Below are 26054 nucleotides of genomic sequence, written 5' to 3'. Positions count from 1 at the left end.
AGGAGAGTCTGGTCTCTGCTGCTGGATCCTGAAACAACAACACAACTCAGTTTTAGGTTTTAAAAAAAGAAAACTTTAATGAAAAACAATGCTTGATTTGTTTCCATTTTCCTGTAGGTAAAAGCTCTAAATTATGATGAAGTGTTTTTTTACATCAGAAAATATCATTAGGGTCCGGACACTTTTGTATTCCTAGTAATTCTTCTTCTTCTTCTTCATCCGAGGAAATCCTACTTCCCATGGGCGAAAATTCACCAAACTTTACAGAAACGTCCGACCCCATGCCAGATTTACCCAACTCCAAGGACATGAATAAGCGTTTAAATTTAAAAACTTTAAAAATTCCTACCAAACCAACGGTACATGCTACAGTTTTAAAACTTCACCAAAATGTCCCCCCAATACTGCTGAAACTTTTGTCCAAATTATGAAGTCCATTACTCTGTTTTTTTCAAAAACTCAAAAACTTGTAAAATCTACCTCCTCCCACAATTTTTGCTCAATTATCACCAAACTTGCTACAGAGCATCTCCAGACTGTCCTCAACAAAACTTGTTTCTCGGATTTTTGATTTATCAAAAATTGAGTCTGCAGTGCATGAAAACGTTTGACTGTAAACAGTACTGTAAACATATACCATCCAATTCTTGCTTAATACATTTCCAATCTTCCTGAAAAAAAACTGACACTATTTTGGAGTCAGGGTTGATGAAGTTTGGCAAATATCTGAATTTTAGAGAACATTTTTCAATTCTGCTCTCATAGGAACAGCTGCAGTCAATGTAAGAGTGGCATTTTTAAGCATTAGATTTTCTCTAATGAAGAAAAACACATATCGTTAAAAACAAATCACCAACATTTTCATGCTGTCAAGATTATCAGATTTTTGTTTAGATAACACAATTTCTGACATCTTGACCATTTTTGAAATCTGCCTTGACAACTGCTGCCCGAACAGTGACTCCCTGAGTCTTTAAAGCAGAACTATGCAGGATTTGGGCTGTAATTATTGTGGCTCAGAGTCACTGTGATGGTTGAGTGACCTGTTATGAAGTGAATGGGGTCTAGGCCAATGCACTCACCCCCCCCACTGGCTGAAAACCGCACTTGCAAGATCAGTCGTCCGTCTCGGTGTTACAAATCTCGTCAATGGATAGAAGTATCGCGAGAAACTGCCTTACGGCAGTACGAGATAAGAACGCATATGACGTCATGCATGTCACGAATCGTGATTGGTTTGAGTTCGGAAAGTCGGAGGAAACCATGGAAACATGAAATGTTTACTGATGAAGTTCAGCTTGTGGCTAACGGGGAGCTAATGCTAACACAGATACACACACCATGGGTCTTTTATAAGATAATGTAATACATCATGACACACACACACACACCTTCGCGTTTTGGAACCTTTATTCCTGTGTGTATGTCTGTGTCTTTGTGCCTGTGTGTGGCTGTATTAGCGTTAGCTCCGTGTTAGCGTTAGCTCCGTGTTAGCATAGCGTAAGCTCGGTGTTAGCGTTAGCTCGGTGTTAGCGTTAGCTCCGTGTTAGCGTTAGCTCCGTGTTAGCGTTAGCTCGGTGTTAGCAGGGCTTAGCAAACAGCAGTAAACACAAGCACGTGTAGGGGGGGTGGAGGAGGTGGCGGCGGAGGTTTTACGACAGTGACATGTGCCTCCCAGAACTGTGGGGGAGCTCCGGAGAGGGAAAAAAAGAGAAACCAACGAAGGAGCGAGCTATTTCCGGCCGACTTGCAAAGTTCTGCTTTAAAGCAGAAGTAAGCAATCCAGTGGTTTTGTCTAACTTCCTGTCAGCCGATGGAGTTAGCAGTCCCCGCCCTCGTCCCTACGTCACCACATTCAGGCGCATCCCTTGGCTGCACACACAGAGAGGACTGCCCCTTTATGCCGTTCTCTCTCCTCATTGGATAAAGGTTGTAGGATACAAGGAAAGTTTTCTCCTGGGCTCAGAGCAGAGCAGAGTGACTGACAGACCCGTGTTTCAGACCAAACACTCTATAGAAGTGATTGCTGTCGGAAGATACAACTATTTAAGACTTATATTAACACAAATATCCCGCTTACTTCTGCTTTAATAGACCACACACCAAGTCTCTCTTCCAGACAATTAGCTCAGTGAGTTAGGAGCTGATTCTTGGTGTTGGAGGATGTGGGTTCAAGACCCAACAAGAGTGATGATGATAACACATTAAAATACCAGATAGTCTTTGTGAAACAAATGTACAAAATTTTAGAGTCATGGTAGATGTTTGACAAATACATATCAGAATTTTACCTCAAAAACTGATTTGTTTTACATAGTGGTTTCAAATCTGCCTGCACAACAGTGAATGGCTTACTCAATTTGTGAAGCCACTGTTAAACTCCCACTTGCCAATTAGCTCAGTGCGATAGACAATGGTCTTTAGTTCCAGAAGTTGTGGGTTCAATCCTCAACTAGTGCAAAATGAACATTATAAGGTCAACTGGCTTGTCTTCCTATTCTCCTGTTTGTTGCTCAGAATTTGCCTAAATTTTTGCTCGTTCTCTCTCTCCATATTTATGGACGTTTGTTGGTCTGCTCCTGTAAAAAGCAGCTGCTGAGATTCTGCTTCAGCTCCTGTAACTGATGTGATCCTCTGTCTCTGCTCTCTGTGTCTGACGTCACTCTGAACTCACTAGAAACCACTGATCGGCCCGTCGCCCTGTTGCACACCTCAAAGCTGCCGCCAGGAGGCGACTTGATGCAGCCGACATCACCATGTTCCTTCTACCAGGTGGAAACAACACCATCAACATTTAGTGCAAATGAAATGATGGTTTTAACCCAGTGGTTACTTCCTGTTTAAGTAGATGGAGCTGATTACCTGTTGCTACTGGGCTGCACTGTGAGCATCACTGAATATTAACATGTGGATGTTGAGGCAGGGACTCTTTACTGCAGCTGGACAATGTGTATCATAGTTATAACTCAGATTTTATGGTGAATCATTTAAATTTGACTCCACAGGAAGAACATCATGCTTTGAAATGTAGTTTTGTCTCTTACATCTGATCAGCTGATCCACGTCCTCCTTTAAAGTCATTGACCCAGCCCTTTGACATGTTGCTCTTTAAAGACAGACAGCTGGGTTCAGGAGAGTCTGGTCTCTGCTGCTGGATCCTGAAACAACAACACAACTGATAAATGTGCATGTTGGAGAAAAACGGATGAAAAATATCTTCAATCTTTTAATAAACACAACAACAACTGACTTTTAGAGAGAGAAGTCTTTCTGACTGTTTTACATTCTGACCTTTGACCTGTGGTCTGGCTCTTGGTTTTAGAGGGAGGGGCTCCCTCCTCTCTGTCCTCACACTGATCCATGCTGCTGAGCTCACATCCACATCAGCTCACACACACTTTGTAGCTTCACCTGCAGAGGAAACACACATCATTCATCTGCACAGCAGCTCACATGTCCATCATGTCTCCAGCTGCTCCTCCACTGATTGGCTCTTCTCCTCTGCTTCATATCAGTGTCAGTTGAATGCAGTCACACAGCAGTGAGGAAGAGGAAGCTGCCATCAGCTGCTGTACTTCTACTATCAGTCCACTAGATGGCGTCATGAAGCTGCAGCCCAGCAACATGATCCATGGACCACTGTTTCCATCCACTGACACACACAAGGACTGAGATCCACTGAGTTGATGTGACACAGTCTCTGTGTGGACAGCGTCCCTGTAGAAAACCACTGGATCAAACAAGCTACAGCTGATTATTACACACACAACAACTGGGCCAAGACTTATTTCACCTCACAGCTCCACTATCACAACATTCACTAGATGCTGCACAGCGATGGGTCGGGTCCGGGCTATTTTTTTGGCAAATTTAGGCAAATTCTGAGCAACAAACAGGAGAATAGGAAGACAGGACAGTTGACCTTTTCACTTTGCACCAGTTGAGAATGAACCCACGTTACCCACAACCTCTGGAACCAAAGACCATTGTCTATCGCACTGAGCTAATGGACAAGTGGCAGTGCTACGGTGGCTTCACAAATTGAGTAAGCCATTCAATGTCGTGCAGGCAGATTTGAAACCACTGTAAAAAGAGGTTTGTATTTGTCAGACATCTACTGTGACTCTGACATTTTTGTGACCAGTAGCTTCACCTGTCAGCTACATGAGCTGCAGTACAAGCAGGAAGTAGCACAACAAGGAAATACTCAAGGAGAGTACAAGTACCTCACAACTCTACTGCACTAAATGTAGGGGAGAGTGGGGTAATGTGAGACACCGGGTAATGTGAGACACCCCCTATATCTAGAAAACGGAACACATTTTTGGTCATCTGACCATTATGTTTTCAAGCCCCTTCCATTTCCCCATGGTCATGAAGTAGAGGACCTCATGATGCTGTGGAAAACATGTTTTTTTCACAAAAATGTTATTTTTGCATGTAAAAGTAAATTTTCTTGCTGTCAACTTAATCAACTGTTGTGCCAAAGCAAATTGATTCAGGTAGAAAAACTTCTATGATACATGATGATGAACTACCAACACATAAAACCATGTGATGATGCTGGCTGAAAATTAGCCTGAATTTCTAAGAGAGGTCGTTTTTTCTAAAATGGGAGTGTTGGGGTAAAGTGAGACAAATGCTGCGGGGTAAAGTGAGACCATGGATGTATTATAATAAATCCATGAGTGAGACAAGTTGTGAGCACCATACACAAAGATTTACACTAGAATCTCATCCCCCAAGCCAGAAATCTCACATGATCAAACATGATCTGTAGCCACACTGCTTTGTTATGCTATGTGCTCTCAGTCAGCTCACTTCTTTATTGGTTACATTCAATTTTAGTCACATTCCACTTTGTCGGTTCCCCCCACAAACAAGAGGACTTTTGATCGAAATGGTCACGATTGTCGGGTCCTACAATCTGACCCCCAGACTATCTAACTGGTTCTATCTGTCATTTGAATGTTAATTAAAACATTTTGTGTTGATTTTGTTCTTGAGTTACTTTGTGTTTAGCTTAATTGACCAATCCCCATGATTCTGTTACTAGTCCGACATTAGTTCTGGGATGTGTGGTTGTCAAGCTGTCAGGACTCTAACTGTTACAACATGTGTTGTTATGGTAGTTTCAGAGTGGAAAAAGTAAGTGGATCAGTCATCATTCTGATAATTTCCATTGCTAGGAAACATCCTGAATTAATGGGAAATGTGTAAATTTGACTGATAAATCATTTTAGCTCGCTTAGAGGGGAGCAAATGTAAAAAGTGTCTCACTTTACCCCACTCTCCCCTACTCAGTTACTGTGAAGAACCTGATGCTGAACATTGATCAACACTGGAAAATCAATCATCAATACAGTCTCAGGAAAACCGTGATAATAACATTAAGTGTTGAGTATTGATGAGGTTGAGACAGACAATAACAGTCAGTATTGATCATTGCTTGATAGTCAAACATTCAAACTGTTCACCTTACCTTCACACGTTAAAATAAACTGCGACACAGCCGTTGGTCAACCGTGAAACTAAAAAAAACAGGAAGCGGGTGGTGGTGGGTTGGGGGTGGATGATCCAGCACATGATCACTTATAGTTTTACAAGACACAAAGGTTTATGGTTCTTCTGTCAGATGTTTCGAACCAGAGTCTTATCAATGTTCAAGAGTCATTTGACTTCGGACTAGGTTTTTATTTTTTTATTTGTATCCTTGTTTGAACCTCGTAATCACTCCCTGTCCTATTTTGTTTTCCACAGCCTGTACACAAGCTATAAAACATGGGGCCTGTTGTAAACCTAGATTACTAGATTACTTGTACTAATGTTTTCCAAGACAAGAAAATGTTTAAGGAAATAGCAATCAGAAATTATGATACATGTAGCCAATGATTCGTATAGCTTGTAATGCTGTTTTTTGTTTTCATGTTTTTATGCTTGTCTTGTTTACATTATGGTAAGACTACAGTTTGCTCAGTGACTGACAGATTAATCAACTTTAAGTTCTGTTTATGTTTTTGTTTGTTTGTTATGTTTATTTTATGGTGATTGGTTGTTGTTGTCATTTTGTTTCTTTTGTTTTGTATGTTTTATGGCAAGAATGTTGCTCAGTGACAGATTACTTGGAAAATTAGATATTAAGTGAGGGGCAGGCAATATAAGATGTATCTTCTCCCTGCTCCCTTCCAACCAATGGAAGAAATGTTGTGATGATATTGTCAAATTGTGAAATTGCCTCGGTTGGAATAAATAAAAAGAAAGAAAGAAAGAAAGATTAGGGATTAAGCCGGGATATGTTGGTTATCCTGGTTTAATTTAGCCTCAAAACGGTTGTTTGAAAGCAGGTTTAAAAATGTATCTTGGTCAAGTTACTATGGTGATTTATTCTCTGCAGATAGCCTGTTCCAGACCATAATAACAGCCAGGCTCAGTTGATTCTGTTGTCTTTATCTGTGAAGTCAGCAGTCACTCTGATATTTATTGACCCCATTGCTGGGAAATTCAGATTGTAAAAAATACAGAACAACACGAGGAGAGGGGAGCAGACCCCAGACTATGTTCCAATGGGGAGTACATGAATATTATCACATGGCCTAAATTATGCCTTAGCAAAAAGTAGTGTACTTGAAGTTAATTTTATTAAGTATGCTTGAGTATAAGTATAAGTATAGCAAGTATACTATGGACCATGTAGGCCTACTAATTAAATACTTATTCAGACTAAATTGGAACATTTTAAGTTTATAAAAGTACACTTTCAAGTTTACAACAAGTACACTCATCTATATACTCCTAGTGTACTAAGTATGTACTTCTAGTCCAGTGGTTCTCAACCAGGGGTCCGCGGGCCCCTAGTGGCCTGTGGTGTAATTGCAAGGGGTCAGTGAAAATATCCGCCGAACCTCTCTGCCACAAGTCAATGACTTCTGTACTTGGATCAAGATATACTAAGTATTAGTACTTTGTGGCAGAAAGAAGTAAAAAGTATACTAAAGTACAAGTATAAGCTTTAGGCTAGTATTAAAGTATAAGTGTAAGTCTGAGTATTAATGTACGTAGTCGTAGACTATTCTTTATACTTTTCAGTAAAAGCCAAGTATACTTCACTTGACTAAAATATAGTTTATAAAAAGTACACTTCTAAGTATACGGCCTCAGTTTTAGTATAAAATGAGTATACTTGTAGTACACTTTAATAAACTACTTTGGGCAGCAGGGGTGCAGATCCGATGTCAGGATTTGGGGGGGGGGACACAAAAGAGTACTGCACAGGGAATTCTTTATTGTGCTTCCCTTTCTTGTTTATTTGTCCTAAACAGCCAACAGCCGTATCACTGCTGTTATCCCTCTATGATGCCAGTGGGGGAAAAAATGTTTGGAGTGTTTTTATGTCTCAAAATAGACATTATTATAGACATTACGGTTCATCATCTACTGTATTAGAAACACCGACCAGTCTCTGTAGACTTTCCCCTTCACTGGCCTCATCCTCATTCTCATCTTCCTCATCATCATCATAATAGCCTGATGTTTACTAGTTTACTGCATCCAAAATCACATTTATTAAGGATAAAAAACAAAATGATGATGAATTATATGTTTTTGAACATTATATTTACACCTAAACACACACTACCATAGTCTCATAATGCAATATTGATTCCATAATGGTCCACTGTCGCCTCAAGGCAACACTGCAATTTTCTATAATGGTACGTTGTTGCTTTGGGGCAACAGGTGCATTTTAACAAGTTTCCATTATTTAATAAGTTAATAAATTGCATGGAACTATTAAAAATGTAACTTTACTAATCTATTAGTGTAAATATATTTTTTTCCAGATGAAAAAGGGCCAGGAAGTTACTGTATGTTTTCAGACCGTTTTAGTGGAGCAAAATGGCAAACCTGTTTCCTTTGAAAAAGTCTGTAAAAAAGGGTTTCAGTGGCTTCTTGAAAGTCATGTGATAAATTAAAGCATTGTTATTGGTTCTCTAAGGTCTCTTCTCTTTTTTTTTTAAAGTATTACAGCGTTAAATGGGATGAATTGTGGAGATGTGACAGGCCAGAAAGTGGTACGTTGCCTGAGGGCAACATGGTACCATAGAGGGTTATGTTAATTAATTATAATTTAAAGAGTCTCAGACATATAATATCTACTCACGTTCTTATCTTTCACCTCCCACCGACCCTCCCAAATCCCCAGTTCTTCTCCCCATCTTCCTTTTCTCCCAGTGTATGGGACTTTATGCATGATTAATTGATATGGATGAATATTAAAATATGCATCCTAAGATTGAGGGGGTCATTTTTTTTAACCCCTGCTGATGTAATCAGCGTCTGTGTAAGAAACTACCCGTTCATTTGCATCGTAGTGGAGGAGACCAGAGACCAGAGATGGGATGTGGAGTCAGAAATATTTTTGTCAAACATTATTTGTTCCACCATTTCAATAATTTCTTTTTAGATGTGAAGAATGTGAAGTCTGAAAATACATTTGTTAAATTTTGAATAGTTTTGGGTATTTTTATTGGGGGGGACAATTCATGTTTTTCAGAAATTAGGGGGGACATGTCCCCCCCGTCCCCCCCGGGATCTGCACCCATGTTGGGCAGAGTGCTAAAGCAGAGTGAAAAGTGTGCCAAGCCAACCAGAGTAAAGTGTGTCTCCCCTAAAAACTGTAGGCTAAGTGGATCCTCAGTGACAATACACCATGATTAAAATGACAACTGAACCTAATGATGATAAAATGTGCAGTGAACCACAGAGCAGTAGATATGGTATTGGCAGGCAGCGTCTGCAGCCAGTGGAGCTGCAGGTTCATATACTCATATACAAGTTTAAATCCAGGTTAAAAACATTTCTCTTTTCACTATAGCTGAACTTAAAACTTTATCTATTTTCTTTTAAATTTTACTTTTATTTGCTCTTGCTTTGTACGTCTTTTTTCTCTCTCTCTCCTTCTTAAATGTCTGTTGTTGTTGATATGGACCGCTTGTTTTGTCTGCAATAAAGATTAAATTAATAATAATAATAATAACTCTGTTTTTAGTGTTTTGTTTGTTTTTATTCTCTCGTATGCTTCTTTTTTTAATGTTTAGTCTTTATGTAAAGCACATTGAGTTGCCTTGGTATGAAATGCGCTGCTATATAAATAAATAAAGATGCCTTGCCGACTCTTATTGTGAAAGGTGGAGGCGGAACCGGAAGTGTCGGTGTCTCCGTGGAGCTGTCACCTCCTGTAGCCGAGGACAGAGGACACATGGCGGGCAGCAGACTGGAGAAGTTCGGCACCGTCTTCTCCCGGTAAGAACCACTTCACTTCAGCGGTTAACGTCAGCCACGTGACGGTGTTAGCCGCGTGACGTCACTACAGGCTCGGTCCAAAGCTGCAGCCGGTTCCGGTACCGGAGCTGGTCTGGTCTGGTCTGGTCTGGCTGCTGTAGCCGCCTGATGCAGCTCACAGAGCGGCCTGGGGAGTCTGAAGAGACCGGCCGGTTCAGATGAGTTAACCCGCATGGATCTATTATAAGACATCCAACCCTCTTTTATATCCAGTCTATATGGTGTTAACACGTTATAGAGACTTCCGGTTGGTCTGGACTGTAAATAAATAATTAATAATAATAATAATAATAATAGTTTATTTGTAGCTACATCTTTCATGCACAAAAAGAGAAAAAAGTGCAGTGCAGTAATAGTCAAGGCAAGACAAGGCAATTTTAATTATCTGTATAGCCCGTTTTTACCCCCAGCTTGTCTCAAAGGGCTTTACATCCCATAATAACAACATCCTCTGTCCTTAGACCCTCACATCCACTGAGGAAAAACTCCATGGAAAACCCTTTAACAGGGAAAACCAGGAGAAAGCTCAGGGTGAGCAACAGAGGAGGGATCATCACCCAGGACGGACAGACGGGACAGAGATGTTGTTACACACAAGAAAACAGTTTATAGTTTATAGTTTATAGTCTAGATCTAGAACATAGACATGGTGAAGCAGCATTTAGCTGTGATGCTGCAACAACTGGAACAAACTACCAGCAGAACTGAGATCAGAACTGTCAGCACTTTTAAATCCAGGTTATAAACATTCCTCTTTTCATCTGCTTATAGCTGAGAACTTAAAACTTTATCTATTTTACTTTCATTTGCTCTTGTTTTTAACTCTGTTTTTCAATGTTTTGTTTGTTTTTATTCTGTCTTATGCTTCTTTTTTCTAATGTTTTGTCTTTATGTAAAGCACATTGAGTTGCCTTGGTATGAAATGCGCTGCTATATAAATAAAGATGCCTTGCCTTGCCTAGAACAGTTAAAGACAAGAGGACAAGATGAAATCATAGGCTGCAATAGATTATAAATGACATAATGCAATCAGATTACAGTTTGGTGGGAATAAAAGTCAGAGCATGTAGAAAAGAGGGTAAATACCATAGTCATTATTGAAGGTAAGGGTATGAAATGAGGTCTTCTTGAAACTCTCTGGAGGTTTCTTCCCTGATGTGGACCAGTAGTCCAAGCTGCTCCAGTCTGACTCTGACTCTAATCTGAGACGTTTGGACCCTGACATGAGACGGTGAGAGTAAATGTTTCATCTACTTGTTCATGTGCAAACAGGCCAGTTGCTGTTAGTTTTGTAACACTGGTGAAACTTGGAACGGACGACTCAGAGAAGGTGTGATCTGTCTAAGGTGTCTGGTTGATGAGTGAGAGGATCATGAATGAGAAGGTTTTATCAGTCTGTGGTTGTTCAACATGGAATAACGTTACATTACAGCTGGTCATAAGGGGAAACTCAACATATGTAGCCTAGCATTTAAAAACCAGCTGAAAACACGGCTGACTGATAACCAGCTCTGTCAACATTAAAGGGATAGTTCAACATTTTGGCAAATTGGCCCATTGCCATAATCGCTATAGTCATAGCAGTAGGTTCGTTACCTTTAATTGTAGGTGTAAGCTATTTTCAGTACGGCGGAGCGCAGCAGCAGGCTGCTCAGAGCTACGCTATGGAGGCTAACGGAATTTCTTGGTTTCCCTCATTAAACTCATCAAATTCAACATCCCAAAACTCCACAGCGCTTTTGTAGACAAGTTGTGACCTGCACAACCACCACGCTATGAGATAATGACGGAACGATACGAAACGGAGCCGTTTTCGAGGTAAATACATGGTAAATACGGAGACTGCTTGCTGAAAAACTGTCCCTGAACGCAACGCGCATCAGCGGTTTTGTATGTATTTACCTCGAAAACGGCTCCGTTTCGTATCGTTCCGTCATTATCTCATAACGTGGTGGTTGTGCAGCTCACAACTTGTCTACAAAAGCGCTGTGGAGTTTTAGGATGTTGAATTTGATGAGTTTAATGAGGGAAACCAAGAAATTCCCTTAGCCTCCATAGCGTAGCTCTGAGCAGCCAGCTGCTGCGCTCCGCCGTACTGAAAATAGCTTACACCTACAATTAAAGGTAACGAACCTACTGCTATGACTATAGCAATTATGGCAATGGGCCAATTTGCCAAAATGTTGAACTATCCCTTTAAGGTAGTTCTCTTATTTTAGATTACTAACAACAGTATTCACTTTACTCCATGCACTTTATTACAGATGCACTTTAATGAATCTTAACAGCGCAATACGACACTTTTGTCGATTAAATGCATTTTAATTTTACTACTACTCCTTCTGACTGCAGATGGAAACTAGCTTTAGAGCTAAATCTGGTGTATTTACATGTTGTATGTTCATGAATATTATGCAGAGTCCCGTTACAAATAAACAAATAAATGAAATGAATGAAAAGGAAATGTGAATATTTGCCCTGCAAGACCATTTACTGTGTGTGCTGCTAAGTTTTCTGCTTGCATCCCTAAAACTTTAAAGTGAGGGGGGGTCACTGTGCTAGGAGTAAAACACTTAGTACTGCGTTGGGGCTGGAAACAGAAAGCTGTGAATGCTTGTTATAATTCCAGCAATAGGGATGTCACCATTACTTGTTTTCACAATTAATCGTGGTATTAAACTCCACAATTAATCGATTGTAAAGATTCCTAAACACCGTCACTTTCCAAACAAGATTATGTCAGAACCGTATCGGCAGATAGTGCACCAAAGTAAAGGTAAATGCACAGATACTGCTCCATTTAACTAACGTAGCATTGAATTGGTAGGAATTTAAATGTTAGTGTGTCATTTGTAATTTAAAAAAATGATTAAAATAAACTTAAACATTTGGTAGAGATGATAATTAATGACTTGAATATTTCAAACACTTCCCCTGGGGATTAATAACTGGTCCTATATTAAGAGATTAGATGTCCTGTCATTATATTTGGACTAAATGTTCAGTGTTGTGACCTCAGAGCTGCTGCGTCTATAAGAGGTGGACTGGACCTGTGTAGACTAACATATGAACATGTTGCTGTGGTCTCTCTCTCTCTGTGTGTGTCCACAGGGTGAGAGACCTGATGCGGTCCGGGGTGATGAAGGCGTCAGACAAGCCGGTGTGGTACGACGTGTACCGAGCCTTTCCTCCAATCAGAGACCCCCTCCACGTGAAGCCTCACTTCAGACCCAGACCCAGGAAGCAGCAGGCGGTGCCGCAGGTCTTCTACAGCGAGGACGCCGTCAGAGCGTGAGTCACCAGCACACTTCAACTTAGAAACTTAAAAGACCTTTATTGTGCTTATGGAAATTTGTACTGCACAGCAGCTCCACAATCCCACTCAACACAACACAACACATATCATATCAGACCGTCCTAATGTCATCAGGACGGTCCAGTGTTTCTTTCATGCTCACACAGGTAAATGTAGAACAGCTTCTTCAAAGTCTAGTTGCTATAGAGACGCAGTGATGGAGTCAAAGTATCTACATTAATCCAAACCCACTTTTAGAGCCTCAGATGTGAGTGAATGTTTGTTGGACTGTGAGAAAAACATCCATTTAGTTAAAGGCTGTTCATCTGGCCTGTGGTTATTTCTGTTTCCCCCCTTTCATTAAAGCAGAAGTAAGTGATATATTTGTGTTAATCTAAGTCTTAAATAGTTGTATCTTCCCACAGCAATCACTTCTATAGAGTGTTTGGTCTGAAACACGGGTCTGTCAGTCACTCTGCTCTGCTCTGAGCCCAGGAGAAAACTTTTATCGTATCCTACAACCTTTATCCAATGAGGAGAGAGAACGGCATAAAGGGCTGTGGTGCAGCCAAGGGACGCCGTGAATGTGGCGACGTAGGGACGAGGACTGTTATGGTGCGTTCAAGGCAACTCGTAACTCGTGTTTTTCCGACCTGTGAAGTCGTACCAGTTCGATCTGGTACGAGTTCACGGGTCAGAAGTTACGAGTGGCCGTTATAGTGACTTTCACAGGTAAAACAGGTCGGAGAAACACGAGTGGGTTGCCTGGAACGCTACAAAGTCGTAAGTTGTGACTTGAAGCTGTAATTTACGGTTTCAAAAGCCTGCCTGGAACGCAGCATTAGCCAAAACCACCGGACCACTTACTTCTGCTTTAATCAATTCTCTCCCTCTCTGCACTGTCCCTTTAAAAACAACAAACCTCACTGTGCGTAAGGCCAGCAGCTTGTACAAAAATGAATAATAATAATCCAGGGTTTTGCCATAAAGCAGCGTCCGTCCCGAGACACACAGGAGCTAACGTGTCCTTGTCTTGTTTAACGTTTCCTCTCCTGTTGTCTCTACGGTCAGACCTTCTTCTCTTAGCTGTGACTCTGACGCGCCGGTTGGTGAAATGAGTCCAGACTGAAACATTTTAGAGCTGCAGCCGGTGTTCAGGCTCACAACCAGATACATACATCATCTAACATCTCTGGTCTGTCCTAAATGCCTAAATAGTATTTTTGTTTTATATCTGAACAATGAGAAGAACGTCCATGGTGATGATCCATCCGTATATTTAAAGTTGGACTCTCCTCTGGTCACCATTTTTCTTTTCTTTTCTTTCTTTAACCTTTATTTAGATCTCAAAGGCCATTGAGGCTAAACCCTCATTTCCACTGACGTCGAGAGCACATCAAATCAAAACAACAATCACATAACAGTTGCATTAATCATAATAACACAAATCAAACAGCAGTCACATAAAGTACGATCACGCATTATCAACAATATTAGGATTATTTTTTATTTTTGAAGCAGTTACATTCAGAAGCGTTCATATCTATGACCATGTTTTTAAACTTCCTGGTCAAACTCTGTTTACAGGTCGTCAGTGGTTCTTTTCTCTTTAGAAGAAGAAACACGTGAACATGACATGAAAGAAAATGTAGATGAGATCAGAGGAATGAAAAACATCAAATACGATCAAAAAGATATACTTTTTTGGGGAAAAAAAGCACGATATGAACATTTTGGTCACAACCAGACACTGAAGCTCAGCTCAGCAGCGACGTGGTGACGGCGCCTTCTGCTGGACAAACTCTACAACTACACAATGTGTGCTGCAGAAAGCCAGAATATTAATATAGGAACAACGAGGAGTTTTGGAAAGTGAAGTGTTTTCACTACATTTCCCATGAGCCTCAGCGTGCACGGTGAAATTCTTGGACGGACGAAAGGGAAAACATTGATCCAGAATGAAAGTCAGAGGTTGGAAGACGATCAGATACCGTCGTAGTTCCCACCATAAACGATGCCAACTAGCGATACGGCGGCGTTGTTCCCACGACCCGCCGGGTTTATAAAATAATATTAATCAAAATAAACAGATGGATAATCAATAGTCAATGGCAGAACATAAACAATAATAAAATATAAACAACTTAACAATTGAGACATTTATCGGTCACCATGTCACAAGAGACACGGTGGCGTTAAAAAAGAAGAAAAAACATCCAGAAGCAGATCATTTAGATCACAACATGTTTACAGGAGCAGAGTTGTGGAGCGGAGGTTTGCTCCTATAGACCAGAGCGGCTTTTTTATGCAAGTGAGAATGACTGAGGCATCCTGGGTAATTTAGGGGCAGCGCCCGGCATTTTTAAATTGCACTCAGTGGCTTTTTGTGTTTTGATGGAGCGTAGACTAACTAACAATCAATCTGAATGTTTTATTTTGTGTTTCTTTTGTAGCACTATGTCACTATGTATTATTTTGACACCCTCTTTGAAACCCACTGTTCACGCTATCTTGAAAAATGACAATGAATGAATCTAGCGGTATGCTCCTTTAGCCTCCCACAGTGATCAATGACTCCACACAGTGGCCAGAAATGTCTGACCCAGACATCTACACGTATTTGGTGGAATCACCGGGAGGTTTTGGCTCAGTGTTGTCTGGAAACAGCCTGTTAATAGACAACTTATTGTTAGTTAGTTAGTTAAGAAGCCAGTTAGGCTGAACTTTTCAATGGAGGGATGCCTAAATTACCCAGGATGCATCAGTCATTTTCATTTGCATAAAAAAGCCGCTCTGGTCTATGTGGTGTCTCTCTCTGTCTCTCTCTCTGTCTGTCTGAATACACAGAGATGTCAAATATTCACTTGTTCACACTCAGAAATACTCTTCTTTCAGGGACAGGATAAATGCTGGAGACAGTGTGGTCGGACAATGGCCGACCACTTCCATATATTCTGGGCTTGCCCTCTTATCCAACCATATTGGCAAGAACTTGCTGGAGAGATTCAGTCAATCTTTGGTTTAAAAGCTGATATTTCTTTTATTACACTGTACTTGGGTAAATACTCAGTTGGACTTATGGCTCAAGACAACTATCTTTACAAAGTGTTTTTGGCTGCAAGCAAAAAGGCCATTACACAGAAATGGCTGCAGACAAATTTGCCATCAAAGAACGACTGGATCACCATGGTTAGCGAAATACAATGCATGGAAAAACTGACCTTCATCCTATAAGACTACGAGCTGAACAGTTTACCAAGTTTACCAAGTACTTGTTTGTCCTTTATTGTTGAAAAGAAGAACTGAAAACTTAATAAAAAGAACGTTTAAAAAAAAAAAAAGAAATATTCTTCTGGCCCGGTCCAGGTATGCTCTACTTACCCAGAATGCTCTCTGCCTACAGGAAGTTCTATGAGCAGTACGGGGCGGGGCCGCGGCCTCTGGACCTGACCCGGTCCAACTTCGTCTCCACCTGTCAGAGGTCAGTCCACCGTCTCTAAACAGTTCATCGTTCACTGTCTGTTCATTAATATTTAATCATTGATAGATAGATCACTGATCAGTGTCTGTTCATTAATATTTAAAGGGACAACCAGGAGTTTTGTTAAAGTGAAGTGTTTCCTCACTACATTTATGAGCCTCCAAGAATATTTGTCTTATTTCTTGTCAAAATGTCTCATTTCTAGTCAAAACTAATCTCTTTTCACTTAAAATAAGACTCATCACCTAAAAATGAACTTGTTTTTAGATCATTTTCACTCCTTTCAAGCAGATTTTCACTTGAAATAAGTAGAAAAATCTGCCAGTGAAAGCAAGTTTTTTGTGCTTGTAACAAGAAAGAAAAACTTGCTCCACTATCAGATTTTTCTACTTATTTCAAGTGAAAATCTGCTTGAAAGAAGTAAAAAGTGTCTAAAAACAAGCTGCTTTTTATGTGATTTTACGTATAATGAGATTTGTATTGACTAGATATGACATTTTCACTAGAAATAAGACAAATATTCTTGGTAAGATTTTGAGTTTTTGCAGTGCATAAACGGAGATTCGGCGGCGTTATTCTCATGACTCGCCACGAAACCGAAAGTAAAGAAACGCTGGTCGGCTCGCCCAGCATTTCCACCACCACTAATAATAACAAAATAACCATAGAGACAAAACCATAGATTTATCTAAAATGGACCATTAACAAGTGGTAACGGAGATTCATCCACATTAATATCAGACTTTTTATAACCAAATAGAAACTCCTGGTTGTCCCTTTAATCATTTATAGATTATTGATCAGTGTCTGTAGTTTAATATTTAATCATTGATAGATTATTGATCAGTGTCTGTAGTTTAATATTTAATCATTGATAGATTATTGATCAGTGTTTGTAGTTTAATATTTAATCATTGATAGATTATTGATCAGTGTCTGTAGTTTAATATTTAATCATTGATAGATTATTGATCAGTGTTTGTAGTTTAATATTTAATCATTGATAGATTATTGATCAGTGTTTGTAGTTTAATATTTAATCATTGATAGATTATTGATCAGTGTTTGTAGTTTAATATTTAATCATTGATAGATTATTGATCAGTGTCTGTAGTTTAATATTTAATCATTGATAGATTATTGATCAGTGTCTGTAGTTTAATATTTAATCATTGATAGATTATTGATCGGTGTGTAGTTTAATATTTAATCATTAATAGATTATTGATCAGTGTCTGTAGTTTAATATTTAATCATTGATAGATTATTGATCGGTGTGTAGTTTAATATTTAATCATTAATAGATTATTGATCAGTGTCTGTAGTTTAATATTTAATCATTGATAGATTATTGATCGGTGTGTAGTTTAATATTTAATCATTGATAGATTATTGATCAGTGTCTGTAGTTTAATATTTAATCATTGATAGATTATTGATCGGTGTCTGTAGTTTAATATTTAATCATTGATAGATTATTGATCGGTGTTTGTAGTTTAATATTTAATCATTAATAGATTATTGATCGGTGTTTGTAGTTTAATATTTAATCATTAATAGATTATTGATCGGTGTCTGTAGTTTAATATTTAATCATTGATAGATTATTGATCGGTGTGTAGTTTAATATTTAATCATTGATAGATTATTGATCAGTGTTTGTAGTTTAATATTTAATCATTAATAGATTATTGATCGGTGTGTAGTTTAATATTTAATCATTAATAGATTATTGATCGGTGTGTAGTTTAATATTTAATCATTGATAGATTATTGATCAGTGTTTGTAGTTTAATATTTAATCATTGATAGATTATTGATCGGTGTGTAGTTTAATATTTAATCATTAATAGATTATTGATCGGTGTGTAGTTTAATATTTAATCATTAATAGATTATTGATCGGTGTCTGTAGTTTAATATTTAATCATTGATAGATTATTGATCGGTGTGTTTGTCTCGGTGCTGAAGGTTTGTGGACAAGTTCTCTGAGCTGCAGCGACGAGGCGACGTGGAGGAGTCGTGTCTGTTCGAGGAGACGGGGAAGGTCTTACTGTCTGAGGGCGTCGTCCTGAGGAGGAGAGGAGCTGCTGCTGCAAGAGAACAGGCCAGTAAAGGGACAGTTCAACATTTTCTGCCATAATAATCCCTATAGTCATAGCAGTAGGTTCGTTACCTTTAATTGTCGGTGCAAGCTGTTTTTAGAACGGCGGAGCAGAGCCGTGAGCTGCTCAGAGCTACGCTACGGAGGCTCATTATGGGATTTCTTGGTTTCCCTCATCATCAAACTCATCAAATACACAATCCAACAACTCCACAACGCTCTGGTGGACAAGTTGTGAGCTGCACATTCACCACGCTATGAGATAATAACACAACGTTACCACACAGAGTTGTTTTCATGTTCAGGTTCATTTATTTACCACAAAAAAATGTGTATATAACGCTGCGCAAGGAGGGAACGAAGTCCTAGACGGACTTGTACAAGGTTCCACCCCGTCAATAATACAAAACTACCGTAGAGACAAGCAGACAACTACATGAGCTAAACAAAAACAAAAGGCAAAAGATCAATAGCAGCAGGAATCAAGGTAGGACTTGGAGCAAATAACAGCAAAAAAATGTGACAAAAGCAGAACAATGACAGAGAAAATATAGTTAAAGAGCAAGTAGGGAAAGATAATTAAGTCTTTTTAAAAATGCAGTGGGAGGAGATGGAGCTCAGTGATGAGTTTAATTCAGTCCAGAGCTTAGAACCTCTATAAGTAATGTTGAATTGATGACTTGATGTTCGGGAAGACGGTAAAATTAAGATGTTATTACTAAGCCTCGTTTGATAGGAGTGAAAATCTGTAGTCGGAATAAAGAAATGATGAAAAGCAAAAGGCAGATCTTGTTTCCTGTTAATAAACTTATGGATGAAGAGATTGAGGCGTTCATCTAGAATAACCCCCCAAAAATGTGGTTGAGTTGACTTGTGAAATTTCATCTTCATTATTAAAATTGTATCTAACTCCTTGAGATAGAACTTATTAATGTTACAAAAGACCATGAAGTTGCATCTTTTGGCATTGAGGGTCAATTTGTTAAGTTGGAACCAGTGCGCAATTGAAGGAAGTTCATCATTAGCACTTTTTTTTTTTAGAGGTAACTTCATGCAAAACTGCTGATGTGTGTTGCCTTCAGGGACAGTTTTTCATCAAGCAGGTAAATACAGAGACCGTATGTACAGATCTTTACCTTCTGCACCAGGAAAAAGTGACGTTTACGTTGAGTTTATGAGATGATGAGTCTCGAAACTGAAAGACTATTTTATCATTGTCCATCCCTAAAACATAAATACTCTTGAAGGCTGAGGAGTTTCGCTGTTGTTGAGAAATTAAGACTAAAATTTTTCTTTTCTTTTGTCCCGCAGGCGGCAGCAGAGTCCAGAGATCCGGTTCTGGAGCTGAAGCTGACCGACATGTTGGCGGAGCAGCAGGCGGCCGGGACGGACGCTGCAGAGACCGCCGACCACAACACACACACAGACACACACTCTAACACACACCCTAACACACACTCTAACACATAGACCTGCAGCTGCTGATGGAGACGGGTCAGATATGTATTTATACCTGTGAACATACGTCTGTGTTTGTAAATAAAACCAGTGTGAAGCTGAAGAGAGTCTGGTTCTTTACAGAAGAAACACTTCGCCACGGCAGCGATGAATGAGAGCGGATTGAAGTTCTATTGCAAAAACTGTAACTGATATTTTTAATTTGTCCATCTCCACTCAGAAATGTCCAGTTTTATGGAAGCAAGCTTTTGTCACACCCTTGCTGAAATCAGGTGATTCCTCAGATTTAAATAACTACAGACCCATTTCTAATCTCTCAACCCTTGCAAAATTATTTGAGTCCTTGGGGTCCACCAAACTCAGCTACTGGAGTCCAATAACATACTCAACCCTTTACAGTCTGAGTTCAGACCAGGACATAATCACTGCTACTCTTAAAGGACAAATCCGGGCAAATTCACCTTGGGGCTGTATGTTCTTAACATTTTAGGTCTAAAAGAAGGAATCTGAAGATTTTCAGTTTAATGTCTCCTGTTTTGCGGTAGTTATGGTCTGTCCCCGCGTCGCCACGGCAGCGATGAATGGGAGCGGATTGAAGTTCTGCTGCTTAGGCTGTTTCCATCCCTCAAAGCCACAGACAGCGTCAGATGGAGACTCAAACATGCAGCCAGAAGTTTATTTACTTCAACAAGCCGACATGTTTGTAAAACTAGATCTAATTCAAAGTCTGGCGGAGTCGAGACCCAAGTTGACGCTCGGTGTGTTCAGGAGCAGTGGGAAGCTCCCGTTGGTGTCATAAACACAGGAATATCAACTCTGGACTTGAAGTAAATAAACTTCTGGCTGCATGTTTGAGTCTCCATCTGACGCTGTCTGTGGCTTTGAGGGATGGAAACAGCCTAAGCAGCAGAACTTCAATCCGCTCCCATTCATCGCTGCCGTGGCGACGCGGGGACAGACACAACTACTGCAAAACAGGAGACATTAAACTGAAAACCTTCAGATTCCTTCTGTTGGACCTGAAATGATAGGAACATACAGCCTGAGTTGAATTTGCCCGGAATTGTCCTTTAAACTGTGGTGCTTGTATCCCTCCGCCTCACACACTAGTCCCAGCTTCTTCCTGTTGATCCACTCAGTGATGATGCTGCGTTTTTTCATTCATTCATTTTGATTTATTCCATTCATGGTTACATACACTCCACAAGAAAAACACACAATCACATACATGTATAATCAGTGGGAACCCATTTGTAGTAAAAAATTCATCATCATGAGAGAAAGAAAAAAACGTGTATATAATTCAAAATGGATACAAATGCATAAACAACCAACAACACATATAAAAACTCATTAAAGTTACAGGACAAATATTAAAATCCTGTTTTTAGGAGACTAAATCATAGTCCTGGTTTAGGCCTCTGGGGGTTAGAAGATATAAAAGCTTTGTGTTTTCAATAGAAGACTGTTGTGGTCTCCACCTCTTTTTTGATAAATAAAGTTTAAAAAACAAAAAACAGATCAGGTGTTTCTGTTCACACAGCAGCCAGCAGCCATCTTTTCTTTTCTTTTCTTCAGCTTCTCTCCAGGATGAAGAGAACAGATTTTACTGAAGGTCAAGGTGTCAAGGTCAGTGTGTGTGTGTGTGTGTGTGTGTGTGTGTGTGTGTGTGTGTGTGTGTGTGTGTGTGTGGCGACAGCACCACCTCCTGGACGGCGCCGGTCACAGCGTCAGACTCAATGACGTCAAACTGACAAAACATTAGACACCAAAAAAACTGTTTTTGTTGAATCTTTTTATTTTACAAGGAAAATATTACATCCATAAATGCAAATGGTCATCCCAAAAAAAAAAAACACATTTTCATGAGTTTAAAATAGAAACCAGATATTACATACAGCTACTACAAAATATGAAAGACAGAAAAGCTATAAAAAATATTATAAATTATTACAACTATATAATCTGAAATAGAAATAGAAAATAGAAATACTTTATTTAATCCCCGAGGGGAAATTTAAAAAGCTGCTACTACTCCTTTCTATGTATATATAGCCTATATATATATGTATATATTTTTTGTTTGTTTATTGTATGAATGTACATATGTCTGTATAAAAAAACTGACAAAACATTTTCAGATTTAAAAAATGGAAACGAGTCGTTGATGTTGAGTTTTTGGTTTTAATACAGGTAAAGAAAATGAATCAGCTGATCAATGAGATAATAATAAAAAAGTAATAATCAATACTGAAGTCCACTCGCTACAGAGGAAAAAACCACATCACAGCTCAAACTCACACACACTGACACCAACACACACTGTCCCATGATGCATTGCTCCTCATGCAACAGTAAAACTGAAGCTCCGCCTCCAACGCCCTGAGCAGCAGCAGCAGGTCGATGACATCATCACTGTCCCGACCGGTCGCTGCTGTTGATTGGTTGGTTCGTCTCACAGGAAATAAAACGTGTTTGTATCACGACTGAAGCAGAAATGAAAAGTAAAACCTGAGACGACAACGTGTTCAGAACTATGGAATTAGATTTTATACATTTATACAGGTCTGGAAAATGGAAACTATTGTATGGAAACATTTATCTGGGTCTGGTCTCATCTGAAGTTATGTGGGTTAATTATTTTGTATGCGCTGCTGTACGCTAGAGCACTGTAAAACAGAGTAACGACACCACCATTGACTCCCATGGTAAGGGTTTTGCGCCCCTAGTGGCAGGATATGAGTGTTCACTAACCCATTCACTCCAATGTATGTGTGTTGCCCACTTGCTTGTAAATTGATGAAAACGGCCGTGTTTTTGTTTTTAGGTGTCTTGGTCATATCAAATTACACGTATAATTCGTTTATTATAAAATGTAGATTGAAACATTCATGTAGAAAACTGTTTTTTTTTACTCTCGTATGTGTTAATGTTTATCTGTAAAGGGTCCTCAATGATGCTATTAACGTGGGTGATCTATAAATGTCCTTAAATTATTGAAAACACCACACTTGCTCATTCACCAACAATGCAGAGATGTCAGTTCTTGGGTGCTTTTGCAAAACCCATATTCCTCCACCAGGAGGCGCTGCCATTGGACCAATGCTGTCCTTACTCTCTTTTACAGTGCTCTAGCTGTACAGAGCTACAATCTCAGGGTCCTGTTGTTCTAAAGGTGTAATCTGGATAAAAATTATCCGGATTTTGAAATCCCTTTTTTTTCTGTCCAGGATCACATAATCCCTCTCTTAATTTTATCCCAGTTGTTCAAAGCAAAGTAGAATTGTATCAGTCTGATCCAGATCCAAACTTTTCGAGATTACCAGATCTAGATAATGAGTCTCCAGATGGGACTGTGCATCACGCTGAAGGCTGATTGGTCCGTTAACAACAGGTAGAACAGCAGCATGAGGTGGTTTTCTGTGCTCTTTGTTGTTTCTTCAATGTCTTTTAAACAGCCAGACTCCATCTGGTTGGGCTTTTAAGATAAATAAATACATTTAAAAGAAAGCAAATATACAGTAGCTACATTCAAAATTTAAAAAAATCAAATTTAAAAATTAAAACTTCAAATTTCATTAAATTCAGTTTGGGGAAAGGTATTTCAGTTGTAGAATATTCAAAAGTAAACTTTATTAACTAATCACTGGTATAATAGCGCTTTTCCAAATGCTCAAAGACACTTTACAGTTTAAAAATCATAAAATACAGCAATTCAAATTGTAATTCATTTAAAACAGCAGAGACAGTATAAAACACAGAAAACAGTATAGAACACACAAAAATTATATATTAAAAGCTAATTTAAAGGGATAGTTCACCCTAGAATGATATTTTGCTCATTATCTCCTCCCCCTCATGTGGACTAAGGGCTGGAAGAAGTTTCAGATTCCTCCGTGGCTTCTCTGAGTTACAGGGGGTCTCGGCGTAGCAGTGCATGTCCATATAACGGTTGCAAAGGGACACCGGAGCTCTTCGTAAAAAAACACACACAAAAAAACATCCAAATACCTCCATGATGCTCGTATGTAATGTCCGTCTTGTGCTGAAGCCCCAAATTGCGTAATTGTCCCGAAAAAAATTAAATAAGTCTATATTTTAAGCTTGTTTGTAGCGGAAGCTTCTCAAAGCTCCTCTTCCTGGTCCGTCCAAATCTCGCGTGATTCGCAGTAACTGCACTGACGCCGGCGCAAATCACGCGAGATTTGGACGGACCAGGAAGAGGAGCTTCGAGAAGCTTCCGCTACAAACAAGCAGATAGATAGACTTATTTAATTTTTTTCGGGACAATTACGCAATTTGGGGCTTCAGCACAAGACGGACATTACATACGAGCATCATGGAGGTATTTGGATGTTTTTTTGTGTGTGTTTTTTTACGAAGAGCTCCGGTGTCCCTTTGCAACCGTTATATGGACATGCACTGCTATGCCGAGACCCCCTGTAACTCAGAGAAGCCACGGAGGAATCTGAAACTTCTTCCAGCCCTTAGTCCACATGAGGGGGAGTAGATAATGAGCGAAATATCATTCTAGGGTGAACTATCCCTTTAAAAAGGTGAGTTTTGAGCATGGTCTTGAATGTTGGGAAGAGTGTGTAGATGTGGATGGGTTTTGGGAGTGAGTTCCAGAGGGAGGGGGCAGCGATGGAGAAGGCTCAGGTTATGGTTTAAAATCAGGTGTAAAATATAAATCAATAAATGTATATATCCTACATTATAAATATTGTTTATTTGACTAGTTTGAATTTTATTTAAATCACATTTTGTTCCTGAATCCACCAAACTGCTGGGATCAGAATAATCGGATCAAAGTTTTCCAGATCCAACTAAAAGGTTTGATCAACACAAACTGAGGGTTTGATCCAGATGAAAACCAGGACTGGATCACATGATCTAATCCAAGCTCAGAATCCGTTTTTGTTTTTGAAACAACACATTTTCAAGATTTGATCCGATCCATTATCCAAAATCCGATCGGATTACCTTTGAAAAACTGGAGAACAATTGTTTTAGAACAATTATTTGGTGACATAATGGCCGACAAATCCATAATAATGAAAGTCTGTGGATATTCCCATTCATCCAGGTCATCGTTCTTTTCTGGGCAAATCGAGTCGTAGGCAACTGGACTTGTATTTGTCTGGGAAGACGTTTCACATCTTATCCAAGGGGCTTCAATTTGCCCAGAAAAGACATAATAATGAAAACAAACGATTAATTGCGTAATATATTTACATGATAGACGTATATTTACTCAAACGTCACAAATTAATCTAATTTATTTTCCCACGAAGTCTGGAAATGAGTTCAAATGTGTATGAGCCCTGTTGGATCAGAATGAAAAGCAACGATGGAGGTTAACGGGAACTGAATGGTTTCACTCTGTGGATCAACAGGACGGGGTGAGTTGACCCTTGCCGGCCACCGTAGCCTCACAGCCAGGACTTCTTGTGCTGCCTTCATGTGCTATGGTACAGACGGTATTTATTTACCAGTGCGTTGTGTTCATGTGCTTTTGTTGTTGTAGTTGTACAGAGAAAATAAAGATGGTGGACACACCGATTCAGACTTGTTACTTGGGTAAAACCATAGATATATACACGTGCAGCATCTACGTGTATATATCTATGGGGTAAAACAATCTTGGATTGCCAAGTTCATCTCTTACAGCAAGAAGATGAATTATCAAAACTCAAACGGTAAATATTAATATTCATGGAGATTTAGCACTGGCTATTTGGCTAGCTTTTTAAAAGCGTACTGTACATGCACGCATACATAAAGTGAATAGCTGCTAACTGTTTTCTAAAGGCTTGCTTTGCTTACCATTCACAAATCTTGCGTTTCTCGCCCCCATGTTGAAAAGGTCAAAGGTTATTTTCAATTCTCAGTGGAAAATACCACATGAGAGGGTGTTCATGTGCACTTTTCACGTCGTCTTTTGGTATTTACCATAATTACCATAGCACATGAAGGTACCATTGGTGAGTTGACTCTCGCCGGCCGCCGTAGCCTCACAGCCAGGACTTCTTGGTGAGTTGACCCAAAGACGGTTTATAAACCAAGACCTTCCTGTATGATGTCACTAGGCTTCTGCACGGCCACGCCCCTTTAGGGAGACCAGAGGCAGCCTGGAGTGTATTGACTCCAATGGGACAATTTAACGTGAACACAGATTATGGTCGAGTCTTTCTCAGCACAGTCACTGAAGTAAATGTTTCAAGATTTGATCCGATCCATGATCCAAAATCCGATCGGATTTCCTTTGAACAACTGGAGAACAATTATTTCCCCATGTGTTTCAATTCAAACATCAAATTTTAAAATTAAAAAAGGACTTCTTGGTGAATTGACCCTCGCCGGCCGCCGTAGCC

At 39.5% G+C, this 26054-nt stretch overlaps 1 protein-coding gene across 5 annotated transcripts in view; it reads left to right on the top strand.

Annotated features, from left to right (window-relative positions):
• The window catches only part of mrps23 (mitochondrial ribosomal protein S23), an 82764-nt gene extending 62975 nt beyond the window's left edge, over positions 1–19789 (top strand). For 3 of the 5 annotated variants that reach the window (XM_085794726.1, XM_085794725.1, XM_085794727.1), the window contains exons 3-6: positions 12454–12633; positions 16041–16118; positions 18090–18225; positions 19534–19789. In XM_085794726.1, coding sequence (XP_085650852.1) covers positions 12454–12633; positions 16041–16118; positions 18090–18225; positions 19534–19692 — 553 coding nt within the window. In that variant the 3' untranslated portion in view covers positions 19693–19789. Of the gene's footprint in view, positions 1–9225; positions 9304–12453; positions 12634–16040; positions 16119–18089; positions 18226–19533 lie in introns of those variants that run through there. The other 2 variants (XM_085794728.1, XM_085794729.1) reach the window with 2 other exon arrangements.
• The last annotated feature ends 6265 nt before the right edge of the window (positions 19790–26054 follow it).

The sequence above is a fragment of the Trachurus japonicus genome, chromosome 13 (assembly GCF_045865225.1).
Source record: "Trachurus japonicus isolate A0001 chromosome 13, Traja_1.0".
In the NCBI taxonomy this organism is placed as follows: domain Eukaryota; kingdom Metazoa; phylum Chordata; class Actinopteri; order Carangiformes; family Carangidae; genus Trachurus; species Trachurus japonicus.
Note: the sequence above shows the minus strand (reverse complement) of the source record. Positions and strands in the feature narration are given on the sequence as shown.